Raw genomic sequence first — 18521 nt, 5'->3', positions numbered from 1 at the left:
AAACCACACGGAGAGCCTCTTATCACTTGGACTTGACCTTTTGGTCAGATAGCCCAGTCTGATATCTCCCTTCAGAAATGGAACACCTCTCCAAATTGCCTGACAACGTCTTTGATGAGGAAACGTGTAGGGTGGAGTCACCACAGGTGACGTCATTACGCACCAGATACAGGGGCCATTGTGTTTGTTAGAAACTTTCCCGTGCAATTTTTCCATGTTTTTACATAGTGCATTACATTTGTCTGGAATAAACTTTTGATTTTAATTAACTTACTACACTATGAGATACCTCCATTTCTCTTTTTGACTATCATCTATTGGGAGTCTGGATGGTCATCAGGATATGAATTTCTATCGTATTTACTTATCAAACTTTGTCTATCTAACATTAGCGCTGCACCTTCCTACGTCTAAACTGTCCTCATATTGTTGCCTACAATATTGTGTCCGCTGCTTACCTTTTGTAAATCGAGCCTTTGCACAGGTATTATTTGTGATTTATTGGGTTTAGATATGCTGTAAACTTTAAAGTACCAGGCCATAAAATATAAGCTGTGGGTGACCTGTATAAATAACACATTTGTGACTCTAGTAGGTGCATAAACACAGGGCCGGGACAAGGGGTGGCCAGGAGGGGCGGCTGCCCCGGGCACTGTGGTATCATGTAAGGTGGGGGGGGGGGCACCACAATGAGATTGGGGAGGGGGTGATTTGTGTTGAAAAGGGGAATTGGGGGGGGGGGGCGTTAAATTGTTTTAAGAGGGCAAATCTAGGTAGGTGTGGTAGGAATGGTGATTTGGGGGGATTTATGTTTTTATGTTGGGAGGGGGGATGGGGGAAGAGGATTTATGCTAAGAGGAGTATTTATGGGGTTTGCACTATAAAAATAATATGGTAGAGGGGAAATATGTTTGGGGGGGTGCTAGTAGGGATGATTGGGGGGCATTTGTGCTAGGAGGGGAAATTTGTGGGGGGGGGATATGTGCTAGGATGGGGACTGGGGGAGGGGAATTTGTGCTGGAAGGGGGGGGGGGGGGTTGTGCTAGGAGAGGGATTTTTCTGTTTTGGGGGGGAGTTTGAGCTGGAGACATACATATGGGGAGAGAGAGGATTTGAGCCGGGGGAAATTTGAGCTGGGGGGAAGATGGGCAAAGATTTGTACTGGGAGGAGGGGGAATATATATTTAGGGCGTGAGCATGCATATTAGTGCTTTTTTTGGGGTGGAGGGACTTTTGCTGACACATAATGCTCATACATCTGGGGGGGGGGGGGGATTTGGCATGTTCGTCCTGGGCTCTAGATGACGCTGTCCTGGCACTTAGACATGCCTCCACTCAACATATGACCTCATGTAGCAGGCATGGTGCCATGGCACAATGGTGACGGTAAGTGGGAAGACACAGGCCATCTCTTACATGGGGGAGGATCCGAGTTCTCCACTACAGAGATAGTTGAGGACAAAAAGACTGAAACAAACATTGAAACATTTATGTGGACAATCTGATCATTTTGGAAAATAAGAAACTGCTTCACTGCTGAATGACTCCTTAAGTTTAATGGAAATTAACAAATCCCCCATAGGGTGATGGCATGTTATTTACAAACTTATCAATGTCACAAATCCATAAATAATAAAAAAAAAATGAATAAAACACAAACAGCGATTTCTAGCACATAGTGAATGTCTTCCAAAAGAAGTTTTTGCAGGGCGCTTTCCGTTCCCGCAGAGACAGACGTGGGAATTTCACAGATGGGGCGATTTTGGGCTCAGGAGGATCGGGAACGCTTCTTTCGACCTCCACTAAATTACTTTCCCTGCTGTCTGTCCATCCTGAGAGCAGCTTCAGGAGGAGATCCTCTTGTATTGCGTTTAGATCCTAAAAAGGGAAACAAGTCGAGATTCAGGGACATTCACATTCACAACAGCTCCTGGATGTTGTATTCTTCTCAGGTTTACACAGTTACATAGTTAATTTGGTAAAAAAAAAGACACAAGTCCTTCCAGTTCAACCAACATAGAAAAAAAAACACACAAACACAAATAGAAAACCTCCATATATACAATCCTATACCTACAGTTGATCCAGAGGAAGGCAAAAAAAACAAAAAACAAAGAAGCATTACCCAATTGGCTACAGCAGGGGAAAACATTCCTTCCTGATCCCCTAGGTGGCAATCAGATATTCCCTGGATCAACTTTACCTATAAATATTAGTATCCAGTTATATTATGTACATTTCGGAGAGAATCCAGGACTTTTTAAAAACCATCTACTGAGCTGGCCAGAACCAGCTCTGGAGGGAGTTCATTTTCACAGGTCTAACTGTGAAGAAACCTTTCCATATTTGAAGATTTAATCTCTTTTCCTCCAGACGTAAAAAATGCCCCCTTGTCCTCTGTGGTGACCTTAATGTAAATTTGTGTCCAATGTTTATCTATAAAAAGTACTCTGTATGGCCTAAAGTTTGTGCATACCTGTCCATCACACCTGTATGAGCTTATTGGACGTCACATTCTAAAGCCATGGGCAGTAATATAGAGTTGGCTTTTCTTTCAGCTCTAACGTCCTCCACCCTGCTGGGAAGGCTTTCCATAAGATTATGGAATGTGTCTGTGGGAATGTGTGCTCATTTAGCTAAAATGGGAATAGTCCTCCTATTTTTGGGATATATGATGGAATGAGACATCTAAATACCTTACGTTCTAAATAAGGCTTTTCTCTGCTACACACTAATTAGAACAAAGGCTTTTTGATTGCTTGAGACCTTTCTCACCTAACCCTGTATGGTTATACTGTCTTGTTGGGTCCCAAACCTTACTCCATAGAAGCCATGATTTTGACCTGCTGCTATGGGTAGCAAATTTGAAACAGCTGTATGCATTTTGGAACAAATGGCTCCTCTAATGTTGCACTAGTGCATTATTTGCACTATACACCAGCACTGTTGTGTGTTGTGGCCAATGGAGTGTGAAGGTATGATTTGCAAGGCTTCACCCACTGTCCTGAAATTGGAAGCAATCCTTCTTTTTTGGGATATGTTCTGGAATGAGACATGTGAACACCTTCTGTTTTGAAGAAGGATTACTGTGCTATGCCCATTTAGCTAAAAGAAGTTTGTGAGGTCAGGTACTGATGTTAGATAAGAAGACCTGGCCTGCTTTTGGCATTCCAATTCATCACAAAGATGTTCTGCAGGGCTGAGGTCAGGGCACTGTGCAGACCACTTGAGTTCCATCACACCTTACTCCTCAAACCATGTCTTTATGGAGTTGGCTCTGTGGGCAGGGACACAGTCATACTGGAACAGAAAAGAACCTTCCACAAACTGTTACTACAAGGTTGGAAATGCAAAATTGTCTAAAACAGGGGTCTCCAAACTTTCAAAGCAAAGGGTCAGTTTACTGTCCTTCAGGCTTTATGGGGGGATGGACTGTGGCCAGGGGGTGTAGAAAATGTCCCATCATTGGTTTTAATGGGAAGAATAGTGCCTCATGGTTGACATCAAGGAAATGAATAGTGCCCCTTGATGGTGTCAATAGGGGGAACTGTGCTTCATCAGTGGAATCAGTTGGTGGAATTGTTCCCCAATGGCCAGATCAGGGCAAGTAAAGGGCCTCATCCAGCAGCAGTTTGGAGACCACTGGTCTAGGATGTCTTTGTAATAACAGAACCTTTCATTGGGAACACCTGAGCTCAATCATTTGGAGGGATGTTCACATACTTTGTGCCATATAGTGTACTTGTAATGGGTAACATGATGCTAGGTATCATGATGTAGCAGACCTTTCTAATTTAAGAAACCCTTATTTGTTTGTCAGAATTAAGCTGACATGTCTATGTAGTGGGTGCCTTTGGATATAACACATCCCAATACTCTATAATCAACTGGGCTCATGTCAGCTTTACCAAATCAGATGATTTTTTTGAGTAAGGAAGAAGAGTCTCTAGTCCTTTAGTAAACCAGCCCCACTGTGCCTGAGCCTGACATATCAGAGTCATAGTGGTCAGGAGGTTTCCCAACTCCTTAGGGCCCATTCACACTATTACAGGATCTATTCACAAAGCTAACACATCAATAGGGAATAGGGAACTTTGGGTCCAGTTACAGTTAAACATTTACAGTCTCATGGCTGAAAATAAAGATGCCTATCCTTATGTAAAGTTTCATGAACGGTATGCATTGAGTTTTTCGTGCATTGAGGTGTGCTCAACTCTTGCATTTTGCCTGAAAATGCATGTCCAGTAGAAATGCCATTCTTTCTTACGTGGCTGGTTCGTATCTACTGTATGCTCTGCAGTTTAGTGTAAAAGACAAAGGGAAACTACAGGACCTATTTACACCTACACATATGCGCTACCATATGCACTACATGCGCATGAAACAATGTAAGTCTAGTCTTGGTTTCGTAAGGGCCTGTTTACACGTATGTTGGCTGTCTGAAGTGGATCGCTCTTCATGCAGTATTTGACATGCCTTGAGGCGTTATCTCACCTCCTTACTGCCTATCTTAACACGCAAAAGCCCACACCACAGACTGTTATGGGCTGATTCAGTTGCGGTGCAATGGTACAGCCGTTTAGGGTTAAAACAGGTGATGAGGAGGCCTAATAATGTCTAAAAGCCCACACCACCATGTTGTAATGCAATGCATGCAGTTGTGGTGTGCACCTTTCACTTGAATAGGCTGCGTTCAATGGGCGGTACTGCCCATTGAATGCAACAGTGGGGATAATTTTTGCCACCCCATGTTGCCATCAATGTCAAGTAAATCCTTTTACGGCTCAACCATGTGTTTTTACCACATGTGTTTTTACCACCCCCCGACCCTACGTGTAAATTGGACCTAACTGCTATGTACTCTCTGGAGCTGGAAGAAAGAGTTTTAAGGTGGCTATTGTCAGGCCTCGGGTGACCTCTGAACCCTGACATTCCAGCCAAAATGCCAGACCTCTGGTAACCTCTGAACCCTGACACTTCCGCCAAAATGCCAGACCTCCAGTGATCTCTGAACCCTGACACTCCAGCCAAAATGCCAGACCTCAGATGACTTCTGAACCCTGACACTCCAGCCAAAATGCCAGGCCTCCAGTGACCTCTGAACCCTGACACTCCAGCCAAAATGCCAAACCTCAGATGACTTCTGAACCCTGACACTCCAGCCAAAATGCCAGACCTCAGATGACTTCTGAACCCTGACACTCCAGCCAAAATGCCAGACCTCCAGTGATCTCTGAACCCTGACACTCCAGCCAAAATGCCAGACCTCAGATTACTTCTGAACCCTGACACTCCAGCCAAAATGCCAGACCTCAGATTACTTCTGAACCCTGACACTCTAGCCAAAATGCCAGACCTCCAGTGACCTCTGAACCCTGACACTCCAGCCAAAATGCCAGACCTCCAGTGATCTCTGAACCCTGACACTCCAGCCAAAGTGCCAGACCTCCAGTGACCTCTGAACCCTGACACTCCAGCCAAAATGCCAGACCTCCAGTGACTTCTGAACCCTGACACTCCAGCCAAAATGCCAGACCTCAGATGACTTCTGAACCCTGACACTCCAGCCAAAATGCCAGACCTCCAGTGACTTCTGAACCCTGACACTCCATCCAAAATGACAGACCTCCAGTGACCTCTGAACCTTGACACTCCATCCAAAATGCCAGACCTCCAGTGACTTCTGAACCCTGACACTCCATCCAAAATGCCAGACCTCCAGTGACCTTTGAACCCTGACATTCCAGCCAAAATGGCAGACCTGAGGCACAGATCCATCATAGCCAAAACCTGAATTATTATAGTTTAAGACTAAATATCCAGATTCTTAGATAAGTTCAGTCGTGACTGTTCTCTTTATCATTTATAAAAACATCTTTCTATGTTTAGTTTGTAATTAAAAATGCTCCCATCTCAATAACATTGTTCTCTCTAATTGATGACAAATACTGGAATCTGGAGAAGATTAATCGTAACAAATGAGTTGGGCGCCAGGTGCGACTTTTAGAAGAACTGTAATTGCCTACCAGCTGTAAGGCTTAAAACTTTAAATTACTTTTCCAGAATTTCTCTAGTGATGGAAATCTCTCAACAAATGTATAAGGCTACATTCACCCTGGCGATTAAAACCAGTGCCAATTGTAGCGGCTAGAATCTTCTGTTTATAGCTGCGGATGAGAGCGGCTAGCTGCAGCCGCCTGCCCCATTCACTATAATGACCGGTCGCCGGTGGCTGCTGCTATACGCAGGTCTCCACACAGCCAGCGATTACTTGCGGTGATCACCGCCGGATGCACACACGGTGTGCGAGCCGCAAATCGCTGCGGCCGTCAGCGACCTGTCATTATAGTAAATGGGGCCGGATGATGCAGCTAGCCGATATCATCTGCAGCTGTAAACAGAAGATTCCAGCGGCTACAATCGGCATTGGCTTTAATCGCTCATGTCAATGTAGCCCTAATCTGATAAAAGAGAACAAAGAAATCAGCCTTGATTTGAATTGTTGAATTTGTTCATTTCAATCTAGTTTATATATTGTATTCTGTTGTGGTCAGAGCCAGCCCCTACCATACAGGCTGTGCTTGGACTAGATCATCTAGAGCCCAGGGCGAACATGCCAAACTGCACCCCCCCCCCCTCTTTTCAAGATGTATGAGCAATATGTGGCAGCAAAAATCCCCCCACAAAAACACTGAGCACCAATCTGCATGCTTACCCCCTAAGCATAAATCCCCCCTCCTCCCAGTACAAATCTGCCCCCCTGCTGAATCCCCCCCCCCCTCTCAACACAGATCTTTGCCCCCATCCCCTAGATCACACCAGCTCAAATGCCCCCCCCCCCAAAAAAAAATTAACCCTACTAGCACAAATGCTCTACTCCTAATATTTCCCCTATTAGTACACATCCCCCCCCCAAGCACAAATTTCCCCATATAGCATCCCCCTCCCAGCACCAATCCCCCCCAAATTGCCACTCTTAGCACCCCCCAAACTTCTCCTTCCAGAACAAAACTTACCCCTTGCAGCCCCCCAAATTCCCCCTTCCAACACAAATCCCCTCCCCCCCAATCTCCTTGCGGCCCCCTTCCACCTCACATGATACCACAGTGCCCAGGCCCGGCCGACCCCTTCTACTCACTCCTTGTCCTGCATTCAGGTCAGCATGCATCTCATTCCTATCAGTTTCATGTATATATTTTTTACAGGTACTTTATATTAATTAATTATATTAATTAATTCATTAATTTACATATACATAATTAATTAATATAATTTACATATATATGGTAAATGCACATCAGTCCCTGCCCTCAAGAATCTTACAATCTAAGGTCCTAACTCACTACCATACATACACATACTAGAGCCACTTTACCTACCAGCATGTCTTTGGAGTGTGGGAGGAACCCGGAGTACCCGGAGGAAACCCACGCAGGGACAGGGAGAGCATGCAGACTCCAGGCAGGTATTGCCCTGGTTGGGATTTGAGCTATCGACCCCAGTGCTGCTAGGCAGACGTGCTAACCACTGAGCCACTGTGCTGCCCAGTTAGTAATTGTAAAGCTGTCCATACAAGATTAAATTTTCATTCGAACATTTGTAATTCTGAAAATTCATTCCTTAGAAGATTCTTTTTTTTGCCATCAAATCAACTAATTTCTCCCAAAGCCCTTAGTATTTTATCCAGACCTGCTATTTGAATGGAATCCCAGACATCTCGGTATTTCATTAAAATACAACTTCCTAATGTCTCACAGCTTCCCGCTGCACATGTGCGAGGCATGGCAGTGCTATGAGATGGTCCTACACAGCCTCCTGAGATTTATGATGTGTCCCTGGAGGCTGTGTAAGGGAGGTGGGGGGGGGGGGTGGCGGGGATTGAGGAAGTGGGAGTGGGTACCTGTCACAAAAAGGTATCCGCTCCCTATAAAAAATGTGCAACCTTGTTAAGGGGAGGAAAGGCGTACGTGGTACTCTCAATTTTAAGTGAAGGTCCGCTTTAAAGCGTTTGTTACCCCAACATTTCATATTCCTTAAATGTGCCTGCGGTACTATGTACTTGTATGAGAAAATCTCCTGTTCTCTTTGTATTGCTTCCTTTGTGTGAAATCCCTGGTGATCCTGCCAGTCCCTCTGCTTCCCTTTTAAAAACTGACCACACTAAGCAGGAGAGCACAGCATGCACAGTTCTCTAGCTATGATGGGAACTCTGTGTGCTCTCCTCCAATGATCAGACTTGTCCTACCACGTTCCTGCTGCACAGCCATTCACTGGACATATCAGTGTGCTGCTGCTTCTTCTCCCCCAGCTCTTATGCAGCGGAGAACAGAGGGGAAAAAAGGTATTTGTAATGTTTTTTTTTATATCTATACAAAAATGTTTTGCTTTTCATTGCTATTTTAAAATAAATGGGTTTACAAGGTGGTCGTTTACAATCACTTTAACCTATCTATCTATCTATCTATCTATCTATCTATCTATCTATCTATCTATCTATCTATCTATCTATCTATCTATCTATCTATCTATCTATCTATCTACCCTGTTTCCTGTGTCGGTGATGGCTGCAATATAAGCCCTACCCCCCAAATAAGCCCTGGTTAAAGTCCTTGTAGGTCTTCTTTTCAGGGTAGGGCTTATATTGCAGCCATCACTGACAATCACGCTAGGTCTTATTTTCGGGGAAACAGGGTATCTATCTATCTATCTATCTATCTATCTATCTATCTATCTATCTATCTATCTATCTATCTATCTATCTATCTATCTATCTATCTATCTATCTATCTATCTAATCCTTTTGACCATGAAGAAACAGTTAAGAACTAACTTTTTTAATCTGTTTGATTTTAAAGTGGAATTCCAGCTGAACCCTAACTACTAATAAAAAAAAGATATCATAAATAATAACTGCCATAAAAAACATAGATTGTCTCCCTATACTAGAGGCCAGTATAAAAGTGCCTTCTTATATTAGCGGTCTATTGAAAAGTGCCCTCCTTCATTGCTGGTCCATGTAGAAGTAATCCATCACATTGGATGCTGGTGGAAAATCCCCCGACACCATTGATGGTCAGTGTATGTGTCCTTGCTTACAGCTCATAAAACCTATAGTAACCTATGAAGGAACCCTAGGATCCATAGAAACGTAATTTAGGTGGTTGTAAATCCTTGCGCACCACTTTTCCTTATAGGTAAGCATATAATAAGGCTTACTTGTAGATACTAGAAATATCTCCTAAACCTACACAGTTTAGGAGATATTTAGCATATACGCTTGCACCGACGTCTTCAGCGCATGTGCACTAAAGAAAGGGCGTGTGCCATTTCTATAGGGCCCGTGCCGTGACCATCAGCTCGTTCGCGCATGCGCGGGAGTGACGTCACAGAGACGGAGTCCACGGCCCCCGGAAGGAAGAGGGGTGAAGCGGGGATATCGCGGATTTCGTTTGCAGGTAAGCGCAACATAATGGGCTAGTATGCGATGCACACTAGCCCATTATGCTTTTACTTTGCAGGGGAATAAAGAGGAAGTAAAACCCATCAGGTTTTACTTCCTCTTTAAGAAAGGCTGATCTAATCCATCCATCCATCCATTAAAAAATTACATATATGCGATGTAGCCCATCACTAGCATTACCAGCGCAGTTTTTCTTTTCTGAGTCCTCCTGTAACATAGTTTTATAATCTGTTGATCCTGCCAGTGGATCTGCTTTTTTTCCCCATTTCCTTTAAAGGTGACAATTCTGATTGTGCTGCAGTGAAATGGCACAAAAACATGGCCACTGACCACCAATGGAGGAGTTACATAATAGTGCCACTGACCACCAATAGGGGGGTTACATAATAGTGCCACTGACCACCAATGGAGGTTACATAATAGTGCCACTGACCACCAATAGGGGGGTTACATAATAGTGCCACTGACCACCAATGGGGGGGTTACATAATAGTGCCACTGACCCTCCAATGGAGGAGTTGCATAATAGTGCCACTAACCACCAATGGGGGGGTTATATAATAGTGCCACAGACCACCAATGGGGGGGTTACATAATAGTGCCACTGACAACCAATGGGGGGTTACATAATAGTGCCACTGACCACCAATGGGAGAGTTGCATAATAGTGCCACTGACCACCAATGGGGGGGTTACATAATAGTGCCACTGACCACCAATGGGGGGGTTACATAATAGTGCCACTGACCACCAATGGGGGGTTACATAATAGTGCCACTGACCACCAATGGGAGAGTTGCATAATAGTGCCACTGACCACCAATGGAGGTTACATAATAGTGCCACTGACCACCAATGGGGGGGTTACATAATAGTGCCACTGACAACCAGTGGGGGGGTTACATAATAGTGCCACTGACCACCAATGCAGAGTGGTTAATTAGCTCTGCTACTGACCACTCCTGCAATCAGGGGGGTGAACAGCAATCCCAATGACTAATGAAGGTGTGGGTAATATTACTGCCACTGACACCAATGTGTGTTATTATTACTTGTTGATACACCAATGCTGAGAGTTATTATTGCCATCACTGACACCAGTACATTAGAACAGGGGGATATTATTGTGGCACTGACAATGCTGCGGGTTATTATAGTCTTTGGCTCCACTGCTGAGGGTTATTATTGCATCCACTGACACCAACACTGGGGGTTATTACAAAAATGACACCAAAGCCAAGGGCTGTTATTATTTCAGTCACTGACACAAATGCGGGGAATTACTTTTACTGTCACTGACCACAGTGTTGGGAGTTACTATTACTGCCACTGGCACCAATGCTGGGGTGATTATTGCAGCCACTGACACCAATGCGGGGAATTACTATTACTGTCACTGACACTAATGCGGGGAATTACTATTACTGTCACTGACACCAATGCGGGGAATTACTCTTACTGTCACTGACACCAGTGCTGGGAGTTGTTTTTAAGGCCACTGACATAGTCCTGGGGTAGGGTTGCCACCTTTTCTTCAAGCCAAACCGAACACTTTAGCGGCTCACAGCTAATTTTTTTTAAGGAGAAATGCTGTGGACTCTGGTGTAAAGGGGAACTCTGATGTAGGGGGGTTTCTGCTCACAAAACCTCCCACTTACATCAGAGTTCCCAGCATTTCCCCTTAAATCAGGGTTCACAGGGCATCCCTTACATCTGAGTCCCTCTTACCTTAGTGCATTCACTTGCTCGGAGGCAAGATAGAGAAAAGGGAGGGTGGGGGGGAGACTTCAGTTACAGACATTGGATGGTGAGCTCACTCACCCAAGGATGGAGGTTCAGGTATCGACACCTTTCATCCACGATCTGCCAGTTGCTGAACTTCAGATTTCCAGCCCACACATCCCTTTCCAGAGGACCAGAACACCGGGGATTGGAGTGTGGGTGGGCAGACAGAGTTGTAGGGGTGGGAGAAGGAGGAGCAGATCAAGCCCTCTCTCCTCTCCTGTCTATATATGGGAATGGGTCCTGTGAACACCCCTATGCACTCGGCGGATGTGGTACTCGGTTACTTGGGGAGCCACAGTCCATTATGGATATTGTGTCCGGGTTTCAGGAGGTCTGAAACCCGGACACACAATTCTAAACCCGAACTGTCCGGGGGGATCCTGGACAGGTGGCAACCCTATCCTGGGGGCTATTATTGTGGCCACTGACACCAGTGTTAGAGTCAATACACCATTCACTAACACCAGCACTGACTGTGCAATCTCCTTTTGTGTTTGCAGCTGATGGAATGCATACTGGGGTCTTGTTTAGGTGGGCCCTCGGGTAGCATAGTTTTGGTAAATCTAAAGGAGATTGTACAAAGTGTCCGGTGTGCTGTGGTGGATTTCCTCCTATTATGGCCTGCCTTATTGTACTTTAGAAACTACAGGTCTTTTTGACAAAGCTTATGTTACACACACACATATATATATATATATATATACCTCCCAACATTTTGAGATGGGAATGAGGGACACCTATTAGCAAATGCATGTAGGCATAGGGCACGCCCCCCCCTGCCACGCCCCTTAAAGGGGACATAACCAAACAAACAAAAAGGTTAATTAAATCCACAAGAGCTTTTTTTTACCACTAATATTCCTTTATATTGGCTTCTAAAATTGACAAATGCAGCAATTTAGAATTTGGATGAGAGGTTTAGCACTGGAAAACACTTTTTGAAAGATAAATAGTGCATTTTATATACAACTATATAGATCAGACCAAAACGAGGGACAATTGAGGAGGAAAGAGGGACAGAGGGACATTGCTCCAAATCAGGGACAGTCCCTCGAAATCAGGGACAGTCCCTCGAAATCAGGGACAGTCCCTCGAAATCAGGGACAGTCCCTCGAAATCAGGGACAGTCCCTCGAAATCAGGGACAATTGGGAGCTATGTATATACACAGTATATAATCCAACACAAATTCACCCCAAATTACCTCTCCTAGCACAAATTATCTCCCCCCATCCCCCCTCCCAACACAGATCCCTCTAAATCACCACTCCTTGCACCTAGGGTTGCCACCTCATCCCTTTAAGCCCGAACACCTTTGAATTACACAGGTTCTGAGGCTAATTAAATGCAGATAAGGCACCAAGTGCGTTTAATTACCACCTTAATCAGCCACAGAACCTGTGTAATTCATATGTGTTCGGGTTTAAAGGGATGAGGTGGTAACTCTACTTGCACCACCCCCCAATTTCCCCTCCTAGAACAATTTTTACCACCTGCCGCCCTCCCAATTCCACCTTCCAACACAAATCCCCTCCCCTCCAATCTCCTTATGGTGCCCTCGCACCTCACATGATACCACGGTGCCCAGGGCAGCCGCCCCTCCTGCCCCCCCCCCTTGTCCCGGCTCTGCCTGTACTTGCATAGGTTTCTTCACACACTCCAAAGACATGCTGGTAGGTTAATTGGCTCCTGCCCTAGTATCAGTACATGAGATAGAGACCTTAGATTGTGAGCTCCTTGAGAGCAGGGGCTGATAGGAATGTACAGCATGTCAATTGTCAGTGCTATATAAATACAGGGGGTCCCCGGGTTACAAACAAGATCGGGTCTGTAGGTTTGTTCTTAAGTTGAATCTGTTTGTAAGTCGGAACAGGTAAATTTTTTGAGTGTAGCTGCAGCCTTAGGCTTTTTGGATAGCATAGGGAAGGGTTATCACCCCTGTAAGGTTTGTTTTGCTGTCTGTGCCCCCCGTTCAGAAGATTTCACCTCACTTTCTGTACTGTGACAATTGAATTTTGAAAATTTTGGGTTGTTGTGGAAACAAGGATTGGTGATAAAGCATCGGTGGAGGGACCTTTTTCCCATAATAACTCTTATGCCGCCTATACACGATAGGATTTTCCAACAACTAATCCATGGATTTTTTTTCCGACGGCTCAAACTTGTCTTGCATACACACGGTCACACAAATGTTGTCGGAAATTCCGAACATCAAGAACGCGGTGACGTACAACACGTACGACGAACCGAGAAAAATGACGTTCAATAGTCGGTGCGGCTCTTCTGCTTGATTCTGAGCGTGCGTGGAACTTTTGTGCGTCGGACTTATGTACACACGATCGGACTTTAGGACAACAAGTTTTGTTGACGGAAAATTTGAGAGCCAGCCCTCAAAAGGCCCATACACACGATCGGACTTTTTGACAACAAACATGCAAATTACCTGTTTTAAGGCAACATCCGACCGCGTGTACGCTCCACTGGACAAACGTTTTCGGTTTTCATCGGACAAATGTTGGCTGTGCAAACAGGCAAACTTTCCGGACAAATGTTGGCTGTGCAAACAGACAAACTTTTCGGCAACAAAAGTCCTATGGTGCAAAATCCTATCGTGTGTACACAAGTCCAAAGGACTTTAGTCCAAAGTACAAACACGCATGCTCAGAACCAATGCAAAAGATCAGACAACAATACAGAAGTTGACCAAAGGGTGGCGGTAAAGAGCTGAAAAAACCACGTGATTTGGAGCAGGTTGGCTGAAAAAGTCCTGCCGTGTGTATGCATACCAAGTTCACGGCCAACGCCCTTTGGACAGAAATCCACGGAAAAGTTTGTTTGAAGTCCGATCGTGTGTATGAGGCTTAATATTTGTTGGCAGAAATTCCGACAACAAATGTTCGATGGAGCATACACACGGTCGGACTTTCCGACAACAAGCTCACGTGCAACATTTGTTGTCGGAAAATCCTATCACATGTATAGGTCATTACAGGAGAGAATTTCCCTTTCTAGGGGGAGATTTCCTCTCACTTCCTGTTGCCTCCCTCTGTTTGTAAGTAGGAGTTGTTTGTAAGTCGGATGTTTGTAACTAGGGGACCCCCTGTACCAGAAATTAGTAAATGTTTTGCAAAGGAAATTCTGCAGCACTACAATTTTACTAAGTAATAGTGTCCTCTGAACACGACTGCAATGTAAAAACCTAAAAACAAATGATGTGTGTTAGCAGCAGTTAGGAGCTTTCAGCTTTTATTTCTGCTGGCAAATCACTCCCAAAAATGCCAAAAAAAAAAAGTTCTTTTTCTGCTCCTAGAAGCTGAAACTTAAAAAAAACGCTTCTAGACTAAATAAGTGTGCATAGACACATAGGATAACACTGCTTATAGAAGCAGAAAAAAAAATTGCTCAAAAGCTGTTCTTTTAGGCTCCACCCACACCTGGGCGTTCCCGAATCGCGGACAGAATCGCCAAATTCCAGATTTGTGGCAAAACGGGGGTTGCGTTTGTGATGCCATTAACCCGCAGTCCATATTCCCATCGCACACGTTCCTGGAATGAGCTCTTTAAGGTACTGAGTGCTGTAGCAACCCCCAGCTGGAAACTGGAACCGGTGCGATAAGTAAATATTCGCCAGCACACCAAGGAATCATCAATCTCGTCCAAACGGTTTTTATTCAAGAAAGATCACATCACGAAAAAAGTATAGTGCACATTCTTAATGACACCCCAATCGCGGTGCGATTTTTGTAACGGTTGTCACGCGATTAATCACGTTGCATTCATGGCAAATCACAACGCACGATGCTGTCACCCAAAATACGCTCCTGCTCCTTTTTTGAGTGACAAGCTTCACGCTTTGCGATTTGCTGCAATTGCAGTGTGATTAACCCCTTCCTGACCGCCGCACGCCGATATAGGTTGGCAGAATGGCATGGGTGGGCAAAAGGACATACAGGTACGTCAGCTTTAGGCTGTGACCGCGGGTCCGGCGGACTTGATGTCCGCCGGGTGCTCGCGATCGTGTCACGGAGCGGCAGAATGGGGAGATGCCTATGTAAACAAGGCATTTTCCTGTTCTGCCTTGTGTCATGACAGAGATCACTTCTCCCTGTCATCAGTAATGTGAGTGGTAGCCCCCCCCCCCCCACAGTTAGAATCACTCCCTAGGACACACTTAACCCCTTCACCGCCCCCTAGTGGTTAACCCCTTCCCTGCCAGTGTCATTTACACAGTATTCAGTGCATTTTTATAGCACTGATCGCTGTATAAATGACAATGGTCCCAAAATAGTGTCCCAAATCGTCCTCTCTGCTCTTCTCAAGACCTCCTACTCTCAAGCTCCCTTGTCTCCTCCTCCCATGCTTGTCTTCAGGATTTCTCCAGAGCCTCTCCCATCCTCTGGAACTCGCTACCTCCACCTGTCCGGCTATCCCCTACTCTTGCTACCTTCAGGCGATCCCTGAAACTCATCTCTTCAGGAAAGCCTATCACGTCTCCAACTCATCTCCTACCACTTCCATCAGCTCATTCCCCACAGTTACAACCTTTTGTACCAACTGCCCCACCCTATTAGATTGTAAGCTCTTCTGAGCAGGGCCCTCTTAATCCTCTTGTATCTTATTGTATTATAACGGTATTGTCTCCCTTTTATATTGTAAAGCGCTGAGTAAACTGTTGGCGCTATATAAATCCGGTATAATAATAATAATAATAATAATAATAGTGTCAAAAGTGTCTGATGTGTCCGCCATAATGTCGCAGTCATGATAAAAATCGCAGATCGCCGACATTACTAAAAAAAAATAATAATAATAATAAAAATGTCATAAAACTATCCCCTATTTTGTAGACACTATAACTTTTGCGTAAACCAATCAATATATGCTTATTGCGATTTTTTTTTTTACCAAAAATATGTAGAAGAATACATATCAGCCTAAATTGAGGGGAAAATTTTTTTTTATATATTTTTGGGGGATATTTATTATAGCAAAAGTAGAAATATATTGAGTTTTTTTCCAAATTGTCGCTCTTTTTTATAGCGCAAAAAATAAAAACCACAGAGGTAATCAAATACCACCAAAAGAAAGCTCTATTAGCGGAGAAAAAAAGGACATCAATTTTGTTTGGGTACAACGTCGCACGGCTGCACAACTGTCAGTTAAAGCAGCGCAGTGCTGAATCGCAAAAAGTGCTCTGGTCAGGAAGGGGGTAAAATCTTCCGGGGCTGAAGCGGTTAAGGTATTGAGTGCTGTAGCGACCGCCAGCTGGATACTGGAACCGGTGCGATAAGTAAATATTCGCCAGCACACCAAGGAATCATCAATCTCGTCCAAACTGTTTTTACTCAAGAAAGATCACATCACAAAAAAGTATAGTCCACATTCTTAATGGCACCCCAATCGCGGTGCAATTTTTGTAACGGTTGTCACGCTATTAATCACGCTGCAATCATGGCAAATCACAACGCGCGATGCTGTCACCCAAAAGAAGCTCCTGCTCCTTTTTTGAGTGACAAGCTTCACACGTTGCGATTTGCTGCAGTTGCGGTGTGATTAATTGCGTGACAATCACAGCAAAAGTATGCTGCATAAGCATACGTAATAAGTAATGGCATTGTAATGACGCCTGATTCTGCCCGTGATTCGGAACACCCAGATGTGCCCAGGTGTGCATGGAGCCTGAATGTGAAAAGGATGTAAAAAGTTCTCCTTACATCTTAAGGGGGGTTATTTACTAAAGGCAAATCCACTTTGCACTACAAGTGCAAAGTGCACTTGAAGTTGCACTTGGAAGTGCAGTCGCTGTAGATCCGAGGGGGACATGCAAGGAAAATAAAAAACAGCATTTTAGCTTGCACATGATTGGACAATAAAATCAGCAGAGCTTCCCCTCATTTCAGATTTACCCCTCAGATCTACAGCGACTGCACTTCCAAGTGCACTTTCAGTGCAATTTCAAGTGCACTTTGCACTTGTAGTGCAAAGTGCATTTGCCTTTCGTAAATAACCCCCAAGAAATCAGTCCTATATGAATAGAAAACGAGGGGGAAACAGGTCAATGGGGGTTATTTACGAAAGGCAAATGCACTTGAAATTGCACTGAAAGTGCACTTGGAAGTGCAGTCGCAGTAAATCTGAGGGGTAAATCTGAAATGAGTGGAAGCTCTGCTGATTTCATTATCCAATCATGTGCAAGCTAAAATGCTGTTTTTTATTTTCCTTGCATGTCCCCCTCAGATCTACAGCGACTTCACTTCCAAGTGCAATTTCAGTGCAATTTCAAGTGCCCTTTGCACTTGTAGTTTGCACTTGTAGTGCAAAGTGGATTTGCCTTTCGTAAATAACCCCCCATTGTGTCTTGGTTGATATCAATGTTATCCAAGTACACTTCTTAGTAAAACATAAAATGCATCCTTGCTAAGGTCCCCCCATCATTTCCCAGGAAGGTGGATGGTACCCTGAAATCAGGTGGAATAGGGATGGATGGGGAGGTGATTGATGGTTCCGTCTCTCACCTGGTTGTGCCCCAGTGTTATCCGGTTGTCGTCTGGCTGTGATAAAGCTCTTGCCCCCCAGGCGAGGAGGAGCAGCAGAAGGGTCCCTGCAGAGCCCAGCATTGTGATACAAGTTGACGGAGAGCAGCTTAGTGGGGGGAGAGAAGACGGAGGAAGAATGAGCACAGACTGAAGAATACCCTCCTTTTATACCTTCCCTAATGTGACGTCCGTGGACAAATAATAAAACTTGTTCGGCCGGGGGGTCAGGCGGTCTCGGCATCTAGAGGGAGAATGTGTGATCGCATCAGGACTCGCCGTAGAGATAAACTTTTAGCAGCCATATGGGTTACATCTGAGACAATATTGATGTGCATGGCCTGTTTTATATTTATATACAATATCTTTGTAGCTCTGAAGGTTGGTGATAAAAATACAGAATTAAAGTGTCGATCTGCCCGCAATCAATCAGTTTAGGGGGAGGTGTGTGCTTTAGCTGTCATTCACATTTCAGTGTTCTTCAGCTCATTTACTTACACCTGACTTCACCCAATATGCAGAATCCCATTCTTTTTAATTGTCCCTGGCTGACGGCCGTATGCTCTACACCAGGGGTGTCAAAGTCAATCGCATCGCGGGCCGCAGCAGTATTAGGGTCGTCCTTAAAGGACCGGTTGTACGGTGAGGGGGAAAAAAAAGTATTTGATCCCCTGCTGATTTTGTACGTTTGCCCACTGACAAAGAAATGATCAGTCTATAATTTTAATGGTAGGTTTATTTTAA

The 18521-nt window shown here is 44.6% G+C and overlaps 1 protein-coding gene across 1 annotated transcript; it reads right to left on the bottom strand.

The window, feature by feature from the left end:
• Positions 1 to 1529: 1529 nt before the first annotated feature.
• LOC141110164 (somatostatin-2) lies at positions 1530 to 17941 on the bottom strand. The gene is made up of 2 exons (XM_073601372.1): positions 17760 to 17941; positions 1530 to 1878 (listed from the first exon to the last, which is right to left on the bottom strand). The coding sequence occupies exons 1-2, from the start codon at positions 17859 to 17861 to the stop codon at positions 1669 to 1671; spliced, it is 312 nt and encodes a 103-aa protein (XP_073457473.1). The 5' UTR covers positions 17862 to 17941; the 3' UTR covers positions 1530 to 1668.
• Between the last annotated feature and the right edge of the window lie 580 nt (positions 17942 to 18521).

This window comes from Aquarana catesbeiana, linkage group LG10 (assembly GCF_042186555.1).
Source record: "Aquarana catesbeiana isolate 2022-GZ linkage group LG10, ASM4218655v1, whole genome shotgun sequence".
In the NCBI taxonomy this organism is placed as follows: Eukaryota; Metazoa; Chordata; class Amphibia; order Anura; family Ranidae; genus Aquarana; species Aquarana catesbeiana.
The sequence above is the reverse complement of the archived record's forward strand: the minus strand, read 5'-3'. Positions and strand labels throughout refer to the sequence as shown.